General features: G+C 41.9%; 1 protein-coding gene and 1 long non-coding RNA gene across 3 annotated transcripts; one reads left to right on the top strand and one right to left on the bottom strand.

The window, feature by feature from the left end:
* Positions 1-420: 420 nt before the first annotated feature.
* Positions 421-18,885, bottom strand: AQP11 (aquaporin 11). Of its 2 annotated transcripts, NM_001266495.2 has the most exon segments (3): positions 421-844; positions 6,759-6,875; positions 17,934-18,709. In NM_001266495.2, coding segments are annotated over 3 exon segments (816 nt in total). In that variant the 5' UTR covers positions 18,553-18,709; the 3' UTR covers positions 421-764.
* On the top strand, positions 18,140-21,120 carry LOC144334402 (uncharacterized). The gene is made up of 2 exons (XR_013404199.1): positions 18,140-18,692; positions 18,754-21,120. It is a non-coding gene; the product is annotated as an uncharacterized LOC144334402 (long non-coding RNA).
* Positions 21,121-21,124: the final 4 nt, after the last annotated feature.

Below are 21,124 nucleotides of genomic sequence, written 5' to 3'. Positions count from 1 at the left end.
TTCCTTGTCTGTAAAATGGAGATTAAAAATACATGCCCTCCCTACTTCATAAGGTAGCTGGCTGTTGGCTCAAAGGAGAATGTGAAAAGCTTAAATCCTGACTTCGTATGGGTGTTTTGTTTTAGTATATTCTATTAAAGAATAACCACTTGGCTAGAGCTAGTGAGATTGTCTATTTAGAGAAAATATTTTAGATACTAGATTGTAATATACTTAAAATGTAGGAAATTGCTTATATGTGAGTGAATATATATTCTACTTCTAAAAGTGACTTTCCTGCTGAAAGATGACACTGCTTGATGGTATCATTGTGTGAGGTGGTGGCTGAAAGTATCCTCTCGCCAGTTCTGTAAGTTGATGGGTTGTACTTATAGTTAAAAATTCTGTTCATTTGGGTGACACTTGATACACAAATTCTTTGGTCTTACTATCACCATTACTTCCCTTCTCATCCTGTACTCATTTTTCATCAAAGTTAACAATTACCATTTAAGATTGATTTATGTTTAATGTAATGAGGCTTTTCTAGCAGCATTTAATACATCACTCAAAGAACAAGTCTTAACTGAGAAGTACAGGATGCCTCATTTTCACAGTAATTTTTTGTTTAAGTCCCAGTGATGAAAACTATAAGGCAGCTTCCTCAAAGGAAGTTAACACTGACGAATCCAGTGCAGCCAGTGTTTTCCATATGAGGTGATAAAATCTTTATCACATCCAGCTGGACTGTCCTGTATGTTAGTCTGAGTCTTTGGAACAGTTATTTATTCCTTTTTATTAATTGTATGGTTGTTATGCAGCCATGGAAGGAAAAAGCTGAACATCAAAATCATCAACAATATACCTGAAAGACAAAATACAGTAAAATAAAAAAACAATCTTTAAGGAAGTTCATAATCACTAGGAGGGTATATCTTAAAATTATATACAATTATATACCTAGCTGTTTGGAAAGCTATGCTTAAAGAATTGGTTACATCAATTCTACGTGAAACATGTTAGATATTTAAATCTAATATTCTCAGATTATTTTTTCTTCAACTGTGAATCCTTAAAAACAGTATGCATTTGGCAAAACCAATAGGATCTAATGAATTCAAAGGATAAACCAAATCCAAAGATGTATAGTTTTAGTTCTGGCTCTGTTACTGACTTGCTAAGTGAGAAACCCTAGACTTGGGTCTTCATTTTCTTCTCTTTAAAATGGTAACACTCTCCCTTCCCTCCGTGCCCCAGGGACATACCTGGAGAATAAAGCAACTGAAAGCATTTGGAGTTTTCACTTAGAATGCTCAAATAAAAACAATGTTAGGTTACTTCCTCCAGTCTCTCCTTTTTCATTAATCTCAACCATTAACAGCTTTTTTTTTTCCCATTTTTATCTCAACCTTATTTAACTGACAATTAACCGCTTTTAGAGATGTGTCAAGCAAATAAAATATCTAAAACAAAATTTCAGTCGATGGTGGAAGTTTAAATCTTAAATATAATACAAAATTGTTGTTTATTTGTTTTTGAGACAGAGTTTCGCTCTTTCGCCCAGGCTGGAGTGAAGTGGTGTGATCTTGGCTCACTGCAACTTCTGTCTCCCAGGTTCAAGCCGTTCTCCTGCCTCAGCCTCCTGAGTAGCTGGGATTACAGGCGCCCGCCCACCACGCCTGGCTAATTTTTGTATTTTTAGTAGAGACGGGATTTCACTATGTTGGCCAGTCTGGTCTCGAACTCCTGATTCACCCGCCTTGGCCTCCCAAAGTGCTAGGATTACAGGCGTAAGTCACTGTACCCAGCCCAAAATGTTTTGAAAATTCACATATTAGTAATCTTCATTTCTGAGAATTACAACAGAGAAATCTGGCATGTAGCTGTTGGTTAATTTTTCAATGTGAAATAGGGACTAAGGAGAGTGAGGGCTCAAGTCACTATCTTGAAAAGTAAATCTGCAGTGGTTAATTTTTCATCTTGATCTGAATGTATTCAGGCTTAGAGCCCTACCTAGATCAGTTTAAATTCAGACTGAAAACAAGTTTTGTCTCATGCACATTTGAAATTATGTTCTCTTGTTTGCAACAACAAAAAACCTTAAGGTTTGGCAAGCACTTAGATACCTTAACATATTTGTGAAAGATGAGTCTGTTTGCAACCAAAGGCTTTAAATGAAAAAATATCAGAAACAACCTTTATGTTAACTGACCCACAATTTTTTTGTCATTTTTTATAAAGTCAGAACTAGAAAATAAGATATTACATTTAAAATTTTTTCCAAAAATGGAATTGTAGTTTCATAGAAGCAAATATAATTTTCCACTTTTCACTGTATGAAATGTATAAACTAGAGAATACTATATATATATATATATATATATTTTTTTTTTTTTTTTTTTTCTTTCTTTCTTTTTTTTTGAGACAGGGTCACACTCTCATCACTCAGGCTGGAGTGCAGTGGTACGATCTCGGCTCACTGCAGCCTCGACTTCCTGGGCTCAGGTGATTCTCCTACCTCAGCCTGCCAAGTAGCTGAGACTACATGCATGTACTACCACACCAGGCCACATATGCATCCTTATAGTCATGTTTCTAAATTTTTAATTTGGGAAGATGGCAGGGGCCATTAGAGGAATTATAATTATCTCTGCTGTGATGAGAAACAAGAAAGAATATGGACTATGACTCCCAAGAATAGTTTGCTTCCTGCTTGGTCAAGAAGGAAAGAAGGTGGATATCTTGGGATTACTCTTTCCTCTGTCTCACTCCCCTGGCACTGCCTAATTAATGTAACTTTCGTAGTTGAGTGGTGTTTGTTTTGGGGTTTTTGTTTTTATTTTTATTTTGGACTCCTCATCTCTTTACTCTTTGAATGATTCTTTTAATTTATAATTTATTTTTTCCCATTCTTTACAGAGTTATATAATGTGTCGCTTTATTTCTTTATTTCATTTGGAGCCATTTTTTTTTCCCCCAATGAGAAGTTAACTTCAATATATGACAAAATTCAATGGCAGGCTAGAACGCAGTATTCTAAAAAAATCATCATTTATTCACATACATGTCTTTTATCTACATATATTGAAGGATGCCTTTATTCTAATTCATAAACCTCAGAAAGAAATATACAAACAGGCCTCTTTAAACCAAAAATATAATACAAATTTTATGTTGGGTCTATTTTAAAAGGTAGGGGTCCTTAGACCAAATAAGAATCTTGGAATACATATTTTCAACAAGCTAAATATAAAAAAGATCATATGAATTCGAAAATGTTTAATCTCAGCCAAGCATGGTGGCTCATACCTATAATCTCAGCACTTTGGCAGGCCAAGGCGGGCAGATCACCTGAGCCCAGGAGTTCAAGACCAGCCTGAGCAACATAGAAACCCTGTTTCTATAAAAAATACAAAACTTAGCTGGGTGTGGGGGCACACACCAGTAGTCCCAGCTACCTGGGGGGTTGGGACAAGAGGATCACTTGTGCCTGGAAGGCAGAGGTTGCAGTGAGCCAAGATTGCGCCACTGCACTCCAGCCTCGGTGATCACAGCCAGACCAAAAAAAGTTTGATTCTACTTCTATATGTAAGAGATTTGGACTTTTTTTGGGGGGGAGGGGGTGTTTGGATTATTGGGGGATAAGTGGTTCTTTAAAATGTTTTGGCTACATACAATGTGTTATCTTCCTGTTTGTACTACACAAACAAGAAGAGAATATAGTCACTTTCCCCACCCTATCACACTTTCTGCTCTATAAAAGGGGAAGATTTAGCATTCCTTTTTTATCTATCATGAGGCTTTTTTTCTAGTATGTTCTTCCAGGAAGTCATTAAGTGCTGCTTTGGCTGGAAAATGTGTTCTAAGAAAAAAATCAAGGTCCTTTTACAGAGATTGTCATTACTTCAGATTCCTTTTTAAAATTCTTCCAGAAAGACCCTTTTTAAAAAAATTTATTTTTTAAACAGGTTGTTTTGCTATGTTGCCCAAGTTGGACTTGAACTCCTGGCCTCCGCCTCCCAAGTAGTTGGTAGCTGGGGCTATAGACATGTGCCACTGTGCTTTTTTTTTTTTTTTTTTTTTTGTGAGACTTGCTCTGTCACCCAGGCTAGAGTGCAATAGTGCGATCTCGGCTCACTGCAACCTCCAACTCCTGAGTTCAGGCGATTCTCCTGCCTCAGCCTCCCGAGTAGCTGGGATTACAGGCACGCATCATCATGCCCAGCTAATTTTTGTATTTTTAGTAGAGTTGGCCAGACTGGTCTCGAACTCCTGACTTCAGGTGATCCACCCACCTCGGCCTCCCAAAGTGCTGGGATTACAGGCGTGAGCCACCGCACCCAGCCTACCTGGCTACTTTTAATGTTCTGTCAAGTAATGGATGAAATAATTCCTTAACACAGTCATGACTGGTTTCCTGGAAGACAGTTTTTCCATGGACTGGGGGCATGGTTTTGGGATGAAACTGTTCCACCTTGGATCATCAGGCATTAGTTAGATTCTCATAAGCAGCGTGTAACCTAGATCGTTCACATGCTGAGTTCACAATAAGGTTCATGCTCCTATGAGAATCTAATGCCACCGCTGACCTGACAGGAGACGGAGCTTTGTAAGCTTGACTGCCACTCACCTCCTGCCGTGTGGCCTGATTGCTAACAGGCCACGGACTGTACTGGTCTGCAGCCTGGAGGTTGGGGACCTCTGCCTTAGCCTACTATTACAATTGTAGTTGGAGCATGCTAACAAATAAATCATGTTAATATATGTTAGTCTCCAGACATACTGGGGGAATTTTTTCATATAAAAACTACCAGTAGGCCTGCCCAATTAGACCTTGTTAACTTCTTAACTTCTTTTTTTTTTTTTGAGACGGAGTCTCGCTCTGTCGCCCAGGCTGGAGTGCAGTGGCGCGATCTCGGCTCACTGCAAGCTCCGCCCCCCGGGTTCCCGCCATTCTCCCGCCTCAGCCTCCCAAGTAGCTGGGACTACAGGCGCCCGCTACCACGCCCGGCTAGTTTTTTGTATTTTTAGTAGAGACGGGGTTTCACCATGTTAGCCAGGATAGTCTCGATCTCCTGACCTCGTGATCCACCCGCCTCGGCCTCCCAAAGTGCTGGGATTACAGGCTTGAGCCACCGCGCCCGGCCCAACTTCTTAACTTCTTTACATTAGTGACCTTTTTAACTTTAAAAATGGATTTTTTGAGACGGAGTCTTTCTCTGTCACCCAGGCTGGAGTACAGTGGCATGATCTGGGGTCACTGCAGGCTCCACCTCCCGGGTTCATGCCATTCTCCTGCCTCAGCCTCCTGAGTAGCTGGGACTACAGGCGCCCGCCACCACGCCCAGCTAATTTTTTTTAGTAGAGACGGGGTTTCACCGTGTTAGCCAGGATGGTCTCAATCTCCTGACTTTGTGATCTGCCCGCCTCGGCCTCCCAAAGTGCTGGGATCACAGGCATGAGCCACCACGCCCGGCCTAAAAACGGAGAAAATTTTTCTTTAAAGACGTTATCAGAAAATACTAGCACTCAGTAGAACTGACCAAAAGTTATATTACTAGTATTTAAAACCAATTTTTCTTTGATACGCTTTATGTTTAGGCCTATAGATATCATTGAGCATAACAATATGATACTGAGCATGACAATAACATAAATGTGAGATAGAGGAATGGAAGGTAAACGGGAAGAGTAAAGTGTGATTGACTCTTCAAACCTGTTGTGGCACTTCCCTTCTGTGTTCCCTTCTGTGTATGTGTGTGTGTATTTTAAAGAAAATGACTAACAAGAAACAATATGCTAACTGGATAAAAAGAAGAGTGAATTAATGGAGGGCCAAGCATCTTCATATTCACTTACAGTTATGAGTTATAACCAGGCTTAAAACAGATGACTAAACAAAATCAAGAAATGCTGATAACTTTATATAAGTAATGCATAAGAAATGCATAATAATTTTTTGTATATTGTATAATTTTGTGTTATTTGACCCATCTTTATAAAGAGTTTATATATCTGATCCAAATAGAAATAACTGAAATGTAGCCTGAGCAACATAGCAAGACCTCATCTCTACAAAATATACACAAATTAGCTGGGTGTGGTGGCACATGCCTGTCATCCCAGCTACTCAGGAGGCTAAGGCAGGAGGATTGCTTGGGCCCAGGAGTTCAAGCACAGGGAGCTATGGCTATGATCATGCCACTGCACTCAAGCCTGGGTGACAAAGACAGACCCTGTCTCAAAAAAAAAAAAAAAAAAAAAAAAAAAAAAAAAAAAAAAAAAACAAAGCAAAACAAAAACAATAAAATAAAAATATCAGGAATGTAACTTGTGGATAACTTTTAAACTATACTTAATACAGGTATTCACTGTTTCATGAGATGCTCTTCTGCAAAATGAGTCAAATGAACTAAATGATACTTTATCTGGAGATCACAAATGTGAAAAAACAAATTTCTTTAGCAAAAAAATATATATATATATATATTTGAAGGGAAGTAAGCACTCTTTGCTTTTTTGGTGCTCAGATCTCAAGGTTTCTTAAAGTAATAGCGTATCTGAAACTGACTACCCTTAACTAGATACTGTTTCTTTAAAGATAAAAACAGTTTTAAAGGATACTACACAAAGTATCATTTCAGGCATGTTAACTACCTTTTTCATTTTCTGTTTTGTGCCTGCTCTGGCTTTGGAAATTGACATGTTACAATAATATACACATATCATATTTTTAAATACTCTAATCTTTCAGACATATTAAATTAAAATATGCTTACCTAAAGAAGGAGCCAGCCAGTATACTATAAAAAACTGAGGAAATGCTTCATCAAAACACATGAAATGTAGCGAAAGTGCCAAAGCTGGATTAAATACAGCTCCTGTTAGACTTCCTCCTGTAATAGATTTTAAGCAGAGTGACTCCAAATGATTTATCTTACATTTTCTTGTAACTGGAAATAAATGGTTACTTAATGTGACTTTTATTTTAGGTATTCTTAGTCTGTGATCTTCCTTTGCAGAATCACCTGGCATATTTTAGACTATAATCATAGACTATATGCCAGGTACAAAAAAAAAAGACAAAGGACATTAAAGTTTGAATCCAGTGCTTTTCCTATAGACTATAAAATGGACACTGAAAGTTAATGTGCTCTATTACTATTCCTACAGTTTTATAAAATAGATTTGGCTGCCCTGAACATTCATCAATTTAAATGAATGAATAATAATAAAGGTAAAATGAAAATATAGTTAAATAGATACAATGCCCCAAGATCCTTTGGGTACAAGCATAACTTTGTATTGAAAAGAAAAGGTAAAATGGACCAACAGACCAAAGCTTTATCATTGGTTCCATTTTCACTTGTCAACAGAATCCTTAAGAAGCAACCGTGAGTAGTCATGAGAGATAAGCAGAAATTATAACTGTTGGCTACTTTTTAGGAGCTGTGTTCCAGCTCTGCACCCAGGGTATCTCTCTGACGTGGGGCCTAGGAGTCTATAGTCCGACCACACAAGTTAGGAATGGCAGAGGAGGCTGGATGCCTGTCCAGCAGTACTCCACAAAGCTGTGTCTTCGCTTTTCAAAGTCCAGCCTAAGAGCATCCCTCAGACAGTGACATTTTCAGCAGTTTTTCCAAGTGGAAGCTTTCCAAGGCACACCTCTGCCTCTTTTACTTAGCCACAGAGATAGATCTTGAGATCTTCACAAGTTCTATTATTGACGTGCACCACTGTAGCCTGTTTTCATGGAAATTAAGTGGCCCTTTCATAAGATTTCACTACTGAGATTTCACACTTGAATAGGCCGAGAACAATGAAGCTGTGTCGAGATGAAGATATTGAGCAATGAACTAAGCTCACTCGATAGCTACGAGTTTTTTCTAGTGTACCAGCCTCACAGCATGATTCATATTCATGACTCAGCAATTTAAATGATATCATGGACCTTCAGAATCATTCTTGAATAGTCAAATTCTGGAATGTTAAACCTGCAACTGCTAAGGGTGAACAGAATTGTCTGGTTGGCAGCTAGTCATTTCAGTTTGATTCCACAAAAACTTACTGAGTTCCTGTGTACTAGATACCATGGTCAGAAAGATAAAGACTCACACAGACATTTACAATATAACGTAATATGACCTATGATAATATAAATGACCTGTGACTTTTAGGCATGTATTGATAAAAATGGACTGAATCATTACCCTCAATTAGTTTACTTCAGTATTCAAGGCCATGGTATACGGAAGGTTTTCCACTACATCTAAGATGAACACCACCGATCAGTCTTATACCATTCTAAAACTCAAACGACTTCACTTCCTAGTCTTCTCATCCTCACACAGCAGTTCTGATCAGTGTGACTTAGTGGTAGCTGCTTCTTCCAGCAAGAGGTTGTCTACTTTCCCTCTCTTGAAAATGAGCTGGCTTTGCAACTTGTGTTGATAGATAGAATGGAGCAGAGTAGGGCTATGTGAATTCTGAATGTGGTAGGAGTGATGCTGTGTGAATTCTAGGTTCATGTCTCAATAAACGCATCAGCTTCCACTTTTTGTTCTCTTGGAAGAATGCCCTGACCATGTGAGTTTGCTGGTCTGGGCTGCTGGAGGATGGAAGGCCACACGGAAGAGAACTGAGGCATCTTAGATGACAGCTGACAACTGCCAGACACATAAGTGAGGCTGCCTTGGGCTTTCCAGCCTCACCACTGTCCAGTTGAATACAGCTACATGAGTGATCTCAGAGGAACTGCCCGTCTATAACCCACAGAATCATGAAAAATAAGTTATTCTCAGTTTTGGGGCCAGGCATGGTGGCTAATGCCTGTAATCCTAACACCTTGGAAGGCTGAAGCAGTTGGATCACTTGAGCCCAGGAGTTTGTAACCAGCTCAGGCAACATAGCAAAACCCCATTTCTATAAGAAATACAAAAATTAGCTGGGTGTGGTGCCACATGCCTGTGGTCCCAGATACTTGGGAGGCTAAGGTAGGAGAATAACCTGAGCCTGCAGAGGTTGAGGCTGCTGTGAGTTGAGATTGTGCCACTGCTCTCCAGCCTGGGTGACAGAGTGAGAACCCGTCTCAAAAAAAAAAAAAAAAAAAAAAAAAAGTTTTGAATGGTGTGTTACATAGCAATAGTTAACTGATACAGAAATCCATGTTAGGTGTGGGTTCTGTGTTAACAAAAGCCAAAAACATGGCATTGGCTTTAATGTCTTACTGGATAATTCTTTGTTGTGAGCTGTGCACCGTAGTATGTTTAGCAGCATCACTGGCCTTTTTTTTTTTTTTTTTCTTTTTTGAGACAGAGTCTTGCTCTGTCGCCCGGGCTGGAGTGCAGTGGTGAGATCTTGGCTCACTGCAAGCTCCGCCTCCCAGGTTCACACCATTCTCCTGCCTCAGCCTCCTGAGTAGCTGGGACTACAGGCGCCCACCACCACGCCCAGCTAATTTTTTGTATTTTTAGTAGAGACGGGGTTTCATTGTGTTAGTCAGGATGGTCTTGATCTCCTGGCCTCGTGATCCACCCGCCTAAGCCTCCCAAAGTGCTGGGATTACAGGAGCCACTGCACCCAGCTCTATAAGAACTAGCAAAGATCTAGCAAGAACTTTGTAGCAGGCCAGGCGCGGTGGCTCACGCCTGTAATCCCAGCACTTTGGGAGGCCGAGGCGGGTGGATCACGAGGTCAGGAGATCGAGACCATCCTGGGTAACACGGTGAAACCCCGTCTCTACTAAAAATACAAAAAATTAGCCAGGCGTGGTGGCCGTCGCCTGTAGTCCTAGCTACTTGGGAGGCTGAGCCAGGAGAATGGCGTAAACCTGGGAGGCGGAGTTTGCAGTGAGCCAAGATTACGCCACTGCACTCCAGCCTGGGCAATAGAGTGAGACTCCGTCTCAAAAAAAAAAAAAAAAAAAAAAAGGACTTTGTAGCAAAGAACTAGCAAGATCTTAAAGTATAATTTTTTTTAAAAATAAATTAATTTTTTAAAAAATTAGTGGGTGTGGTGGCACATGCCTGTAATCCCAACTACTCCGGAGGAAAAAGATAAAAGAAAAAAAAATTAGCCAGGTGTGTCCAGGCACGGTGGCTCACGCCTGTAATCCCAGCACTTTGGGAGGCTGAGGCGGGAGGATCACCTGAGGTCGGGAGTTCAAGACCAGACTGACCAGTATGGAGAAACCCTGTCTCTACAAAAAATACAAAATTAACCGGGCGTGGTGGCGCATGCCTGTAATCCCAGCTACTCAGGAGCCTGAGGCAGGAAAATCGCTTGAGGAGGCAGAGGTTGCGGTGAGCCAAGATCGCGCCATTGCACTCCAGGCTGGGCAACAAGAGTGAAACTCTGTCTCAAAAAAAAAAAAAACACACACACACACAAAAACAAGCCAGGTGTGGTGGCATTCGCCTTTAATCCCAGCTACTCAGGAGGCTGAGGCAGGATCATTGTCTGAACCTGTGATACAGAGGTTGCAGTGAGCCGAGACTGTACCACTGCGCTCTAGGCTGGGTGACAGAGCAATACTCCATCCCAAAAAAACCCCAAACAACAACAACAACAAAAAAACCAGTTTGGAAGGTTGTAACACAAACATCAGAGACAAGGATTACCCTGGAAATAAGATTAGACAGGGAAGGAGAGGAGGCAGGCACAGAGGCATGCATGGAGGATGGCAGTCAAAAGGCACTTCAGTCTTTGAATTTTTTACATAAAGAACATATCACGTATTGTGTCATTAAACATGAATTATTTTTTAAAGAATCATCAGGCATGGAACTATCAGAAGGTGGCTTCAAAAAAACAAGTTACTATTTATTGACATTTGAAGGGGAGATGACAATCATGCATGTTGAAGAGGTATAACCGGGAGATCCAGCTAGTCCACTGCCAAGAGTCAGAGGACAGCATGGATTTGGTGAAATAACCACAGCAAGAGGCTAAGTCTCAAATCTGGCCATTTTAGGTGCTAAAGTTTCTTAGTATTCCTAAAGGGAATAAAATTCTCTGTGACAGAAGAATACTAGTTAAAATCACATAACACTCATGTAGAAGCTGGAAGGTCTCTTTATTAATTTAGAGTGGAAGCTAGCTTTCTAGTAACTGGAGTATTTGTCTTCCCTCTCCAGAGCACCCATTTTAATGAGCACGTAAGCAAAGCAAAAGGAGTGTTATCAGACCATGATGAGCTCTGATAAAATGTCATTGTCAGGAGTTGAAAATACCTCTCTAATGACAAGCCTGTTTGTTTTCCCCAAATTCAATCTCTACTCCCAGACATTACTGGGCAAATAATTTCAAAGTTTGCATCTCCAAACTCCACTTTTCATTTCTGGTTTGTATTCTGTTGATATTCTAATGTTACTAACTAAGCTAGGTAGCTAGCTGTTTTCTTTTCTTTTCTTTTTTTGAGAGATTCTCACTCTGTCACCCAGGCTGGAGTGCACTGGTGCAATCTCACCTCATTGCAACCTCCACCTCCCGGGTTCAAGTGATTCTCATGCCTCAGCTTCCTGAGTAGCTGAGACTACAGGCATGAGCCACCATGCCCAGCTAATTTTTGTATTTTAAGTAGAGACTGGGTTTCGCCATGTTGGCCAGGCTGGTCTCAAACTCCTGGCTTCAAGAGATCCGCCTACCTTGGCCTCCCAAAGTGCTGGGATTACAGGCATGAGCCACTGCGCCTGGCCTGTTTTCAAATTAGTTGTTATTCTTACAGACCTCGAAGAGTGACATTAGACTGTTCTCAGATGTTGTGGGGAACACCTAGGGATTTGTACCAAAATCTTTGACTTATTTGCAATGGACAAATTTCTTTATAAAAGTTACAACTTATATTTTCCTGAATTTATCCCAGAAGGAGTTGTGAGCAATAAAACTGATCAAATTATATGCAAAAATGATCAAATTATACTGGAATCCTGTTGGAAATATAGAGGGAAATAATAACAAAAAGTCACTATTTCCCAAGCACTTCGTATATGGCAGGTACTATCCTACAAACTTGAATTATTATTCCTCATACTAGTCTTATGAGGAAAGTGAGGCCCAAAGTAAGTATGCAGCCTAAGGGCACAGTCTTTTTTTTTTTTTTTTTTTTTTTAATCAAAACAGATGTCACTCTTTCACCCAGGCTGGAGTGTAGTGATGAAATTATGACTCAATACAGCCTCAAACTCCAGGGCTCAAGCAATCTTACTGCCTGAGCCTCTTAAGTAGCTAAGACTACAGGTGTGCACCACCATACCTGGCTCAGTTAAAACACTTTTTGTAGAGACAGGGTCTTGCTATGTTGCCCAGACTGGTCTCAAACTGCTGGCCTCATGCAGTCCTCCTGCCTTGACCTCCCAGTCCTGGGATTACAGACATGAGCCACCATACCTGGCCTTAACCACTATATATATATATATATATATATTTTTTTTTTTTTTTTTTTTTTTTTTTTTTTTAATTGAGACATAGTCTCGCTTTGTTGCCCAGGCTGGAGTGCACTGGTGTGATATCAGCTTGCTGCAACCTCTGCCTCCCAGGTTCAAGCAATTCTACTGCCTCAGCCTCGAAGTAGCTGGGGCTACAAGCGACCACCACCATGCCAGGCTAATTTTGGTATTTTTAGGAGAGATGGGGCTTCACCATGTTGGCATTAAATTGGTTAAAGAATAGTAGAGTAATGAGGCTAATGAATAGGCTATGGATGGTCATGTTGATTCAGATTATGAATCAACAGGCTGGCCTTGAACTCCTGACCTCAGGTGATCCACCCGCCTCCGTCTCCCAAAGTGCCGGGATTACAGGCATGAGCCATTACACCTGGCCTTAACCACTATATTATACTGGCATAACAAAATAAATTTTGGACCTTTGAAGGTGTTTTTCATTTGTAAATTGATAATAGCTCCTATTTAAAAAGAACATATGTTCCCTTCTCTTTTTTTTTTTTTTTTGACTGAGTCTTGCTCTGTTGCTCAGGCTGAAGTACAGTGGCATGATCTTGGCTCACTGCAACCTCCGCCTCCAGGACTCAGGGGATCCTCCCACCTCCACCTCCCAGGTTCAAGCGATTCTCCTGCCTCAGCCTCCCGAGTAGCTTGGATTACAGGTGTGCACCACCACGCCTGGCTAATTTTGTATTTTTAGTAGAGACAGGGTTTCTCCATGTTGGTCAGGCTGGTCTCAAACTCCCAACCTCAGGTGATCTGCACGCCTCAGCCTCCCAAAGTGCTGGGATTACAGGTGTGAGCCACCACACCTGCCATATTATTTCTTTCTGTACAAGTTTTTAAAGTAAACAGAATATTTGCTAGTTTGTTCACTTATTCTTAAAATACTGTTTACTTTGTACCAGGTCCTATGCTAAGATCTTGCTTTACGTTATGACAAAACAAATGTGGTCTATAGACTCAAAGCTTATCATCTGGTAAAGGAAAACAGGTGTTGTGTCAGAAAACAATTTAAAATTCTATGAAAGAAATGAACAGTATGCGGTAATAAAGACAATTGACACGTGTAAAATAACAGATGTTTTTCTTTCTTTTTTTCTTTTTTTGAGATGGTTTTGCTCTTGTTGCCCAGGCTGGAGTGCAATGGCGCGATCTCAGCTCACTGCAACCTCTGCCTCCCAGGTTCAAGCAATTCTCCTGCCTCTGCCTCCTGAGTAGCTGGGATTATAGGCATGCACCAGCATGCCCAGCTAATTTTGTATTTTTAGTAGAGGTGGGGTTTCTCCATGTTGGTCAGGCTGGTCTCAAACTCCTGACCTCAGGTAATCCACCCGCTTTGGCCTCCCAAAGTGGTGGGATTACAGGCATGAGCCACCGCACCCAGCCCACATGTTTTTCAATATCTAATTATGCATAAAAATGAATGCAGCTCTCTCTCAAACTGTTCATTGAACTTTTTCCAGAACCCAAAGAAAGATTTGCTTGAAATCTGATGAACAGTTTATAGCTCTAATATGTTAATAAACCACACAGCTTTTTCTTTCTTTTTTTTTTTTTTTTTTTTTTACACTATTAGGGGAGCCAGTTAATACATGATACATGGTAATGACATAACTGAGGCTCCATGTGTCCATCAAAATTTGGGGTGCTAAATCAATAAATACACAGACACTTGGTCACTGGCTATCCTAGGAGCCTGTGGCTATGTTGCTGGATGCTTATGTTCTGTAATCCTAAAATACATAATCATTATTTTGATATACTCTGTATTGGTGACTTCTGACTGCCCTCAAAATACAAGTGATTAAATAAATCTCCCAATATGCACCTTTGTCAAATCTGTACTTGTAGTATGTTAGAAGTTTAAAAAAGACACTCAAAATAACTTGTAATGATGCCTGACTTAGCCAACTGTCCCAAGACAGTCCTATTTGTAACAACTCTGTTCCAAAGTTATGACTTATAGCCATAGAAAATGAAAGGGAGAGATGGGGCTTAGTGCAGCATTTCCCAAACTATGTTCTCTTCTGCTATATGCTCCTAGACAAGAGGCTCTCATAAGTTTGAAAACCTGTGCTCCAAATCCTCCTCTTGGAGTTTCACAATACATAGAAGCACAGTAAAGGCTCTATGAAGTCTTAAAATTAGAAAACCTGTTTAATCCAGTGTCTGCCAAATTTATTTGGCAACATCATTTTGTAACTTAAAAATTGTATAAATTGTGGTGAAACATATATACGTAACATAAAGTATGCCATTTTAGCCATTTTTAAGTGTATTATTGGTGTTACATTCACCATGCTGTTTCACCAGCAGCACCATTTCCAAAGGTTTTCATAACATAAACAGAAACTTTGTACCCATTAAACAGTAAGTCCCCATTCCTCTCTCCTCCCCACAGTCCCTGGTAACTCTATTCTACTTTCTGTCTCTATGAATTTACCTATTCTGGGCATTTTGTGTACGTAGAGCCATACAGTATTTGTCTTACTGTGTCTGGCTTATTTTGCTTAGCATAATATTTTTGAGGTTCATTCATGTTGTAGTATATATCATAACCTCATTCCTTTTTATGGCTGAATATATTCAATTGTGTCTAGTTTTGTAACTTTTGAGGAGCACACTGTGGAAAGGCTGATAATGAGTCCGTATGAGCTTTAGTGCCATTTGGAACCACGGTTCTAGCACAGTCTAGTTATGTAAGCTTGGACAAGTCATTTCACTTTTCTGGGCCTCACTTACTTTACTTAAAATGGGAAGAATGTATTCATCAATGAGTTCTTGTAAGGGTTAATTAAGATAACTCTCATAAATTACCTAGCAAAATGCTTGGCCTATAACAGCTGACAACTGAATATTCTTATCTCCCTTATATTGGCAGAAAACAAAAAAAGGGAAGATCATACTGCATTATAAATTTCTGTAACTAGAAGTAATCAACAATTGTCTATTTTGTTCTACCCAGGCAAACGGAGTCTAGCACTGTCCAATACTGTAGCCACTAGCTACATCACAATTTGACAACTGACCACTTGAAATGTAGCTACTTTGAATCTAATTTCAGTTAATTTAAGTGTAAATAGCCACATGCTGCTAGTGGCTACTGAATTGCACAGTGCAGGTCTAGACTCCTAAAGCAGTGCTTCTTTATCTTGGTTTCATACTGAGATCACCTGTGAAGGTTTAACATACATCGCTGCCTAGGCCCCTTGCCAGAGCAATTGGATTTTAATCTGTGAGCCCAGAATAAGTAAGCATGTTTAAAGAGCTCCCCAGGTGATTTTAATACAGAGAGAACCACTGCTCTAGTGATCCCTTTATACTCTCCCTCTCCCCCATCAATTAGTACCCTCATTTCAAGAAAAAAAGGGCAGTATTTTTGATCTCTTAAGTTGATATTTTACAGATTCCTTCTAATAACTTTCCTTATATCTATGACTGGATCTATAACTCCAAATATTATCTGTGTCTCTTCTCTCAAATTTTTTGTCACTGATAAAATAGGGCATGGCTAATATATATAGTATTATCTATGGAATCATAAATATGTATTAAAAGTAGACAAAGAATATCAACTTCAGGCTAATCAAGAGAGGGAAGAGGAACATAGGTTTTGAAAAATCCAACTGTAGTTGATGTTCTATTGATTTAAAAATTCTTCTAAGTTTTTACTGCTTTTAATTGTAGAAATACAGAGGTAAACCATGGCATAACTTTTTTGCAGTGACAATTCTGTTCATATACAGGGGATGTTTCTGCTTTAGCTAAAATCTAACACTTCAATAAATAAGCAACTACTCACCAATCCCTCAAATATGCCTGTACCTGTCACTTTTTTTCTTTTTCTTTTTTTCTTTTGAAACAGACAGGGTCTCTATAACCCAGGCTGGAGTGCAGTGGCACTATCACAGCTCACCACAGCCTCAACCTCCTGGAATTTGGTTGATCCTCCCACCTTAGACTCCCAAGTAGTTGGGACTACAAGTGCGCACCAGCACGCCCGGCTAATTTTTGTATTTTTTGTAGAGATGGGATTTCTCTGTGTTGCCCAGGCTAGTCTCGAACTCCTGGGCTCAAGCGATCCACCCGCCTTGGCCTCCCAAAGTGTGACAGGCGTGAGCCACCGCGCCCGGCCCCTTTCACTCTCCTACACCACTTATTTCCATTTATGTCTACCTAAAAAGTGGTACTACACCTAAAGAAGGGGAAATTGATTGGGAAGGCTTTCTTTCTTTCTTTCTTTCTTTTTTTTTTTTTGAGACAGAGTCTCACTGTTGTTGCCCAGGCTTGAGTACAAGGGCGGGATCTCCCCTCACTGCAACCTCCGCCTCCCGGTTTCCAGCAATTCTCCTGCCTCAGCCTCCCGAGTAGCTGAGATTACAGGCGCCCACCACCACGCCCAGCTAAATTTTTTTTTGTATTTTTAGTAGAGACGGGCGTTTCACCATGTTGGCCAGGCTGGTGGCAAACTCCTGACCTCTAGTGATCCACCCACCTCGGCCGCCCAAAGTGCTGGGATTACAGGTGTGAGCCACCGCGCCCGGCTGAAGGCTTTCATTTTTACCCTAGAAGGTCAAGTACATGTTTAGGAGTCCTTATAATCTTGAAGTTTGCTTCTAGTCATGGTTTCACTTTTAATGGGCAGAAGATAACTATTACCACAAATTTCCTTTGTTGTAATTTCTGCCTCCACAGTCTTTTATAATTTAGATGTAGCCACAATAAATACATTCTGTTGTAAGCATTTAACATGACACATTTCATCATTAAATACTTATGTTTTGGATTTTCTCCTCCCATTTAGGACTAGATTGCCCACCGCATCTGAGATCTTTCAAAGTAAACAAATGGTTTAAAAGAAATCAACAGATTTCTCAAGAGTTATATTTTAAAAAGCATCTTTAATTTGAAGCAAGTTCTCATTTAAACACATTTTTCTTGATAGGTCACTTAAAAGTTCATGTATAACGCAAAATGAATTTTTAAAATAAGAAATTTCATAACTCAAAATGAATTAAGGAAATAAGAAATGACTTTAAGTAATTTATAGGACTAGAATGGAACTACAAAATTCCTACTCTCCGCTGTTATACTAACCAATCATGTGCCTTGTGCTTTAAATCGAAAGGAACTTTGTAAAGCCAGGATCATTTTTCAGTAAGAGTATCCGAAAGGATCTATACCACCTTGGCATAAATAAGTTATCTTTCCTTTCTACCATTAAAACAAACCCCTTGTAGGATATCTGAACCCCTGGCAATATCTCACAATATCTCAGTTTCAGCACAGAGGTGGCTCCTTTCTCTGGTGTTCAAAAAAGCACTGCATGAAGGCTCTATGTGTCGGCCCTACTGGTTAAGAACGGGCTGCAAAATGGTTAGAATAACGGGGATTCCAGCATTTACATCATAGCGGGATAGAGGATTTCAAATGTATTTTAGTAAAGAACTTACAGCCTCATGTCATAGAGGCTCTGGAAGTGCCAAGTATTTGGTGGGAATGACAAACCTGCATAGACCAAAAAGGTGATGAGTGCAGCCAGCAGGTGGATACGAAGCTTGGTTCGGACCTCCTGAAAGTGCAGCAGAGCGCTGTGGAAAAGAAAGGAGCAGACGGCCTCTGTGATGACTGCTTTGAACAAGTCGACTTGGATGGGATTCTTGCAAGCGAAGCTCCTCTCGCTGACGTGATACTGGGTCAGACCCAAGTTCCACAGGGCGCTTGTGCAGTACCTGCTGCACAGGGCACTAACCAGCTGAGCCAATAGCCTGACCGCGCCCGTCTCTGGGGACATGCCCCCCAGCATCATCTGCATCATCACGCCGCACGGGTTGCTGAACGTGCCTACCAGAGTCAGACCATGCACCAGCGAGAAGAAGTAGACGAGCGTCAGCGTCCAGGTGGGGTGCGCGGGGTGCTGCTCGCTCAGCAGTTGCAGCTCGTGGGTGCAGCAGCAGAGCTGGAAGGTGGCTAGAAACTCCAGGACGAAGGCGTGGGCCACCGGCCTGTGCAGCTGCTGCCGGGCGACCACGCGGGCCAGCCCTATGAGCAGCACCACCGACAGCATCAGTCCCAGCGAGGTGCAAGTGTCCTGCAGCTCGGGCCGGAGCCCCAGCAGTGGCGACATGGCTCTGTCGCCGCCTGAGCGGGTTGCGGGCTCCGGCTCTGGGTAGGAGGCAGTCTCCGGGCCCGAGTCCGAAGTCCGCAGCCCCTCCCCTCCTCACGCCCCTCGGGGCGGGACGAGCGGGAGGCCCCGGGGCGGCACACGTGGGGAGTCCTCCCCGCCTCCCCGGCTCGGCGCTGGGGTGTTGGAACCAGAGCCGGGGAGGCGGGGAGGCGCGGAGCGGCGAAGGGAAGTCGGCTAGGGCGCCGGCCGAGGGGCCAACGGTCAGCCGAGCACTCAGCGCACTCGGCCTCCGCCCTCCGCCGCCTCCCTCAGGGCCTTGCAGGCGGGTGCTGCGGCGTAGGGCCGGGCGCGGCGTGGACGACGCAGCGCTCTTGGTGCCCACTGCGCACGCGTGCTGCGGCCCGTGCGCCCCTGCGGGCGGCGACTCCAGACCCCGGGGCGGAGAGGAGCGGGGCGGAGAGGAGCTGGGCGGAGTGGAGCGGCGCGGCAGGGCTCGGACGGTTGCTTTGAAGTGAGGACCTTGGAGTTTTTCTTTCCTGGCTCCAGACTGTAAAACCGTGGAGCTGGAAAGACCGCTGAAGGCCACCTCAGATAGCCACCTCGTTTTTATCAATGGGGCGACTGAAATTGAGAAGGGAGACGCGGCGCAGGGGGCGGGTGAGTTAGTGGGCGTAGACCGGTGCGCAGGGCCTCCTGGAGCCTTGCTTTTCTTCACCTGCCAAAAAAGATTGCTAAAAATGGTGATAATATATGCCAGATAAAATTCGCCACTTTAACTAGTTTAAGCGTGTTTCAGTGGCATCGATTACCTTCACAGTGTTGTTCAACCATCACCTCTTTTTTCCCAGAACTTGAGCGGTGATTCTTCGAAGTGTAGCCTAGTTTTGGCGTTTCTTTGGCGTAAACTCTTTACCTGTAATATGAAACAGTTGTGTCTTACTGTTACATGCACTCTTCCTACGTGAAGAGGAAACAACAGGTAACTGGAGACCCCAGGAGTTCCAGGCTGCAGTGAGCCGAGATCGCGCTACTGCTCCCCGCGCCTGGGTCACAGAATGAGACACTGTTTTTAGAAACAACAACAATAACCAGGTTCGGCTGGGCGCGGTGGCTCACGCCTGTAATCGCAGCACTTTGGGAGGCCGAGGCGGGCGGATCACCTGAGGTCGCGAGGTCGGAACCAGCTTGACCAACATGAGAAACCCCGTCTGTATTGAAAATACAAAATTAGCCGGGCATGGTGGCGCATGCCTGTCATCCCAGGTACTCGGGAGGATGAGGCAGGAGAATCGCTTGAACCCAGGAGGCAGAGGTTGCAGTGAGCCGAGGTCGCGTCATTGCACTCCAACCTGGGCAACAAGAGCGAAACTCAAAACAACAACAACAACAACAAAAACAAAACATGAAAACCACTTAGAACAGTTCCCAATACTTAGAAAATGTTCACTAAATGGTAGCTTACAGTGGAAACAGCAGGTTCCAGCAGCCAGAGTCCACGGCTCTTGAGTCCCAGCAGCTCGTCCCCTGGGGTGGCCTATTGTGGGTGCAGAGTGGAAGAGAATGTCGGTTTCCTCACACCCCAGCCTAGAGCAATTCTGTGCTAATGGCACAGTGTAATGGGTCACTCTCCAGCTGCTCAGCGCCTCCACTGGACTCTGTGGACCGCAAGTCCATGTTTCGTGGGGCTGGAGGGGAGGGAGAGAGGAAGAAAAATGAGGGGAATCCTTAACTTCAAGTGGTAGAGGACTTGGAAGGTGTTCTTGCTGGTTTTTTCAGCTTTGTTCACCAATCTCGACTTGTCCTTTTATAACATAAAGTTCACTTTTATTATAACTCCAAGATTTCTGTGGTGCCAATAGATGTTTTCTGAATTAAAAAAATTAATTCAGATGGAGGTTGCAGTGAGCCAATATAGCGCCACTGCACTCCAGTTTGAGCAACAGAGACTCCGTCTCAAGGAAAAAAACAAAAAAATTCTTTCGCAAGACACAAATTAGTAGAAAATTAAGACCTTTTCTCTTTCCTGTGTTGATTGCCTGGCCAGAAAGAATTTAGAGTAAATTAGAATTATTTTTAAGTCACTGCTGTTTAAAGAAGTTGCCTTTAAATCAATCCTATGAATGTAACCCTTTCAGTGCTCCCCTAGATTAGAAGTCACTTGAGGATTAATGTGAATGTATTTTATTTACTGCTCTGCTGATAATTCACTTTTACCCGGAAGAGTCATGTAGAAAACCAGTGTTTTGGACTTTGGTGAGAAATTTTAGTATCATCGTAATACACATTGTCATTAAAAGGACTTTGGACGTTGTTTTAATTAAAGAACAAGGGCAAAATTAACGTAATTAATTACTAGTGATTGGATATTTTACATCAAATCAACCTTCCTATTTTCAGAAGCAAGAAATCACTAATTAAAATCTCTTGAGAGTAACATCATGGATGAAGGCCTCTGTTAGCTTTGGTACAACAGCAGTAAAAACAGTCCTTGCTCTTGAATAAGCATAGAAGAGGGAACAGAAGAGAAAACAGAAAATTAAAATATAGTGTAAAAGTACAATGGTAAAAGAAG

Source organism: Macaca mulatta, chromosome 14, assembly GCF_049350105.2.
Source record: "Macaca mulatta isolate MMU2019108-1 chromosome 14, T2T-MMU8v2.0, whole genome shotgun sequence".
Lineage (NCBI taxonomy): Eukaryota > Metazoa > Chordata > Mammalia > Primates > Cercopithecidae > Macaca > Macaca mulatta.
The sequence above is the reverse complement of the archived record's forward strand: the minus strand, read 5'-3'. Positions and strand labels throughout refer to the sequence as shown.

Excerpts from the sequence above, each read along its gene's own strand:
- AQP11 (XM_077960445.1), bottom strand. The coding sequence starts at position 18,552 with ATGTCGCCACTGCTGGGGCTCCGGCCCGAGCTGCAGGACACTTGCACC. Across the intron at positions 845-17,933 it reads CACCTTTTTGGTCTATGCAG|GTATATTGTTGATGATTTTG; the intron begins GTTTGTCATTCC and ends TTTGTCTTTCAG.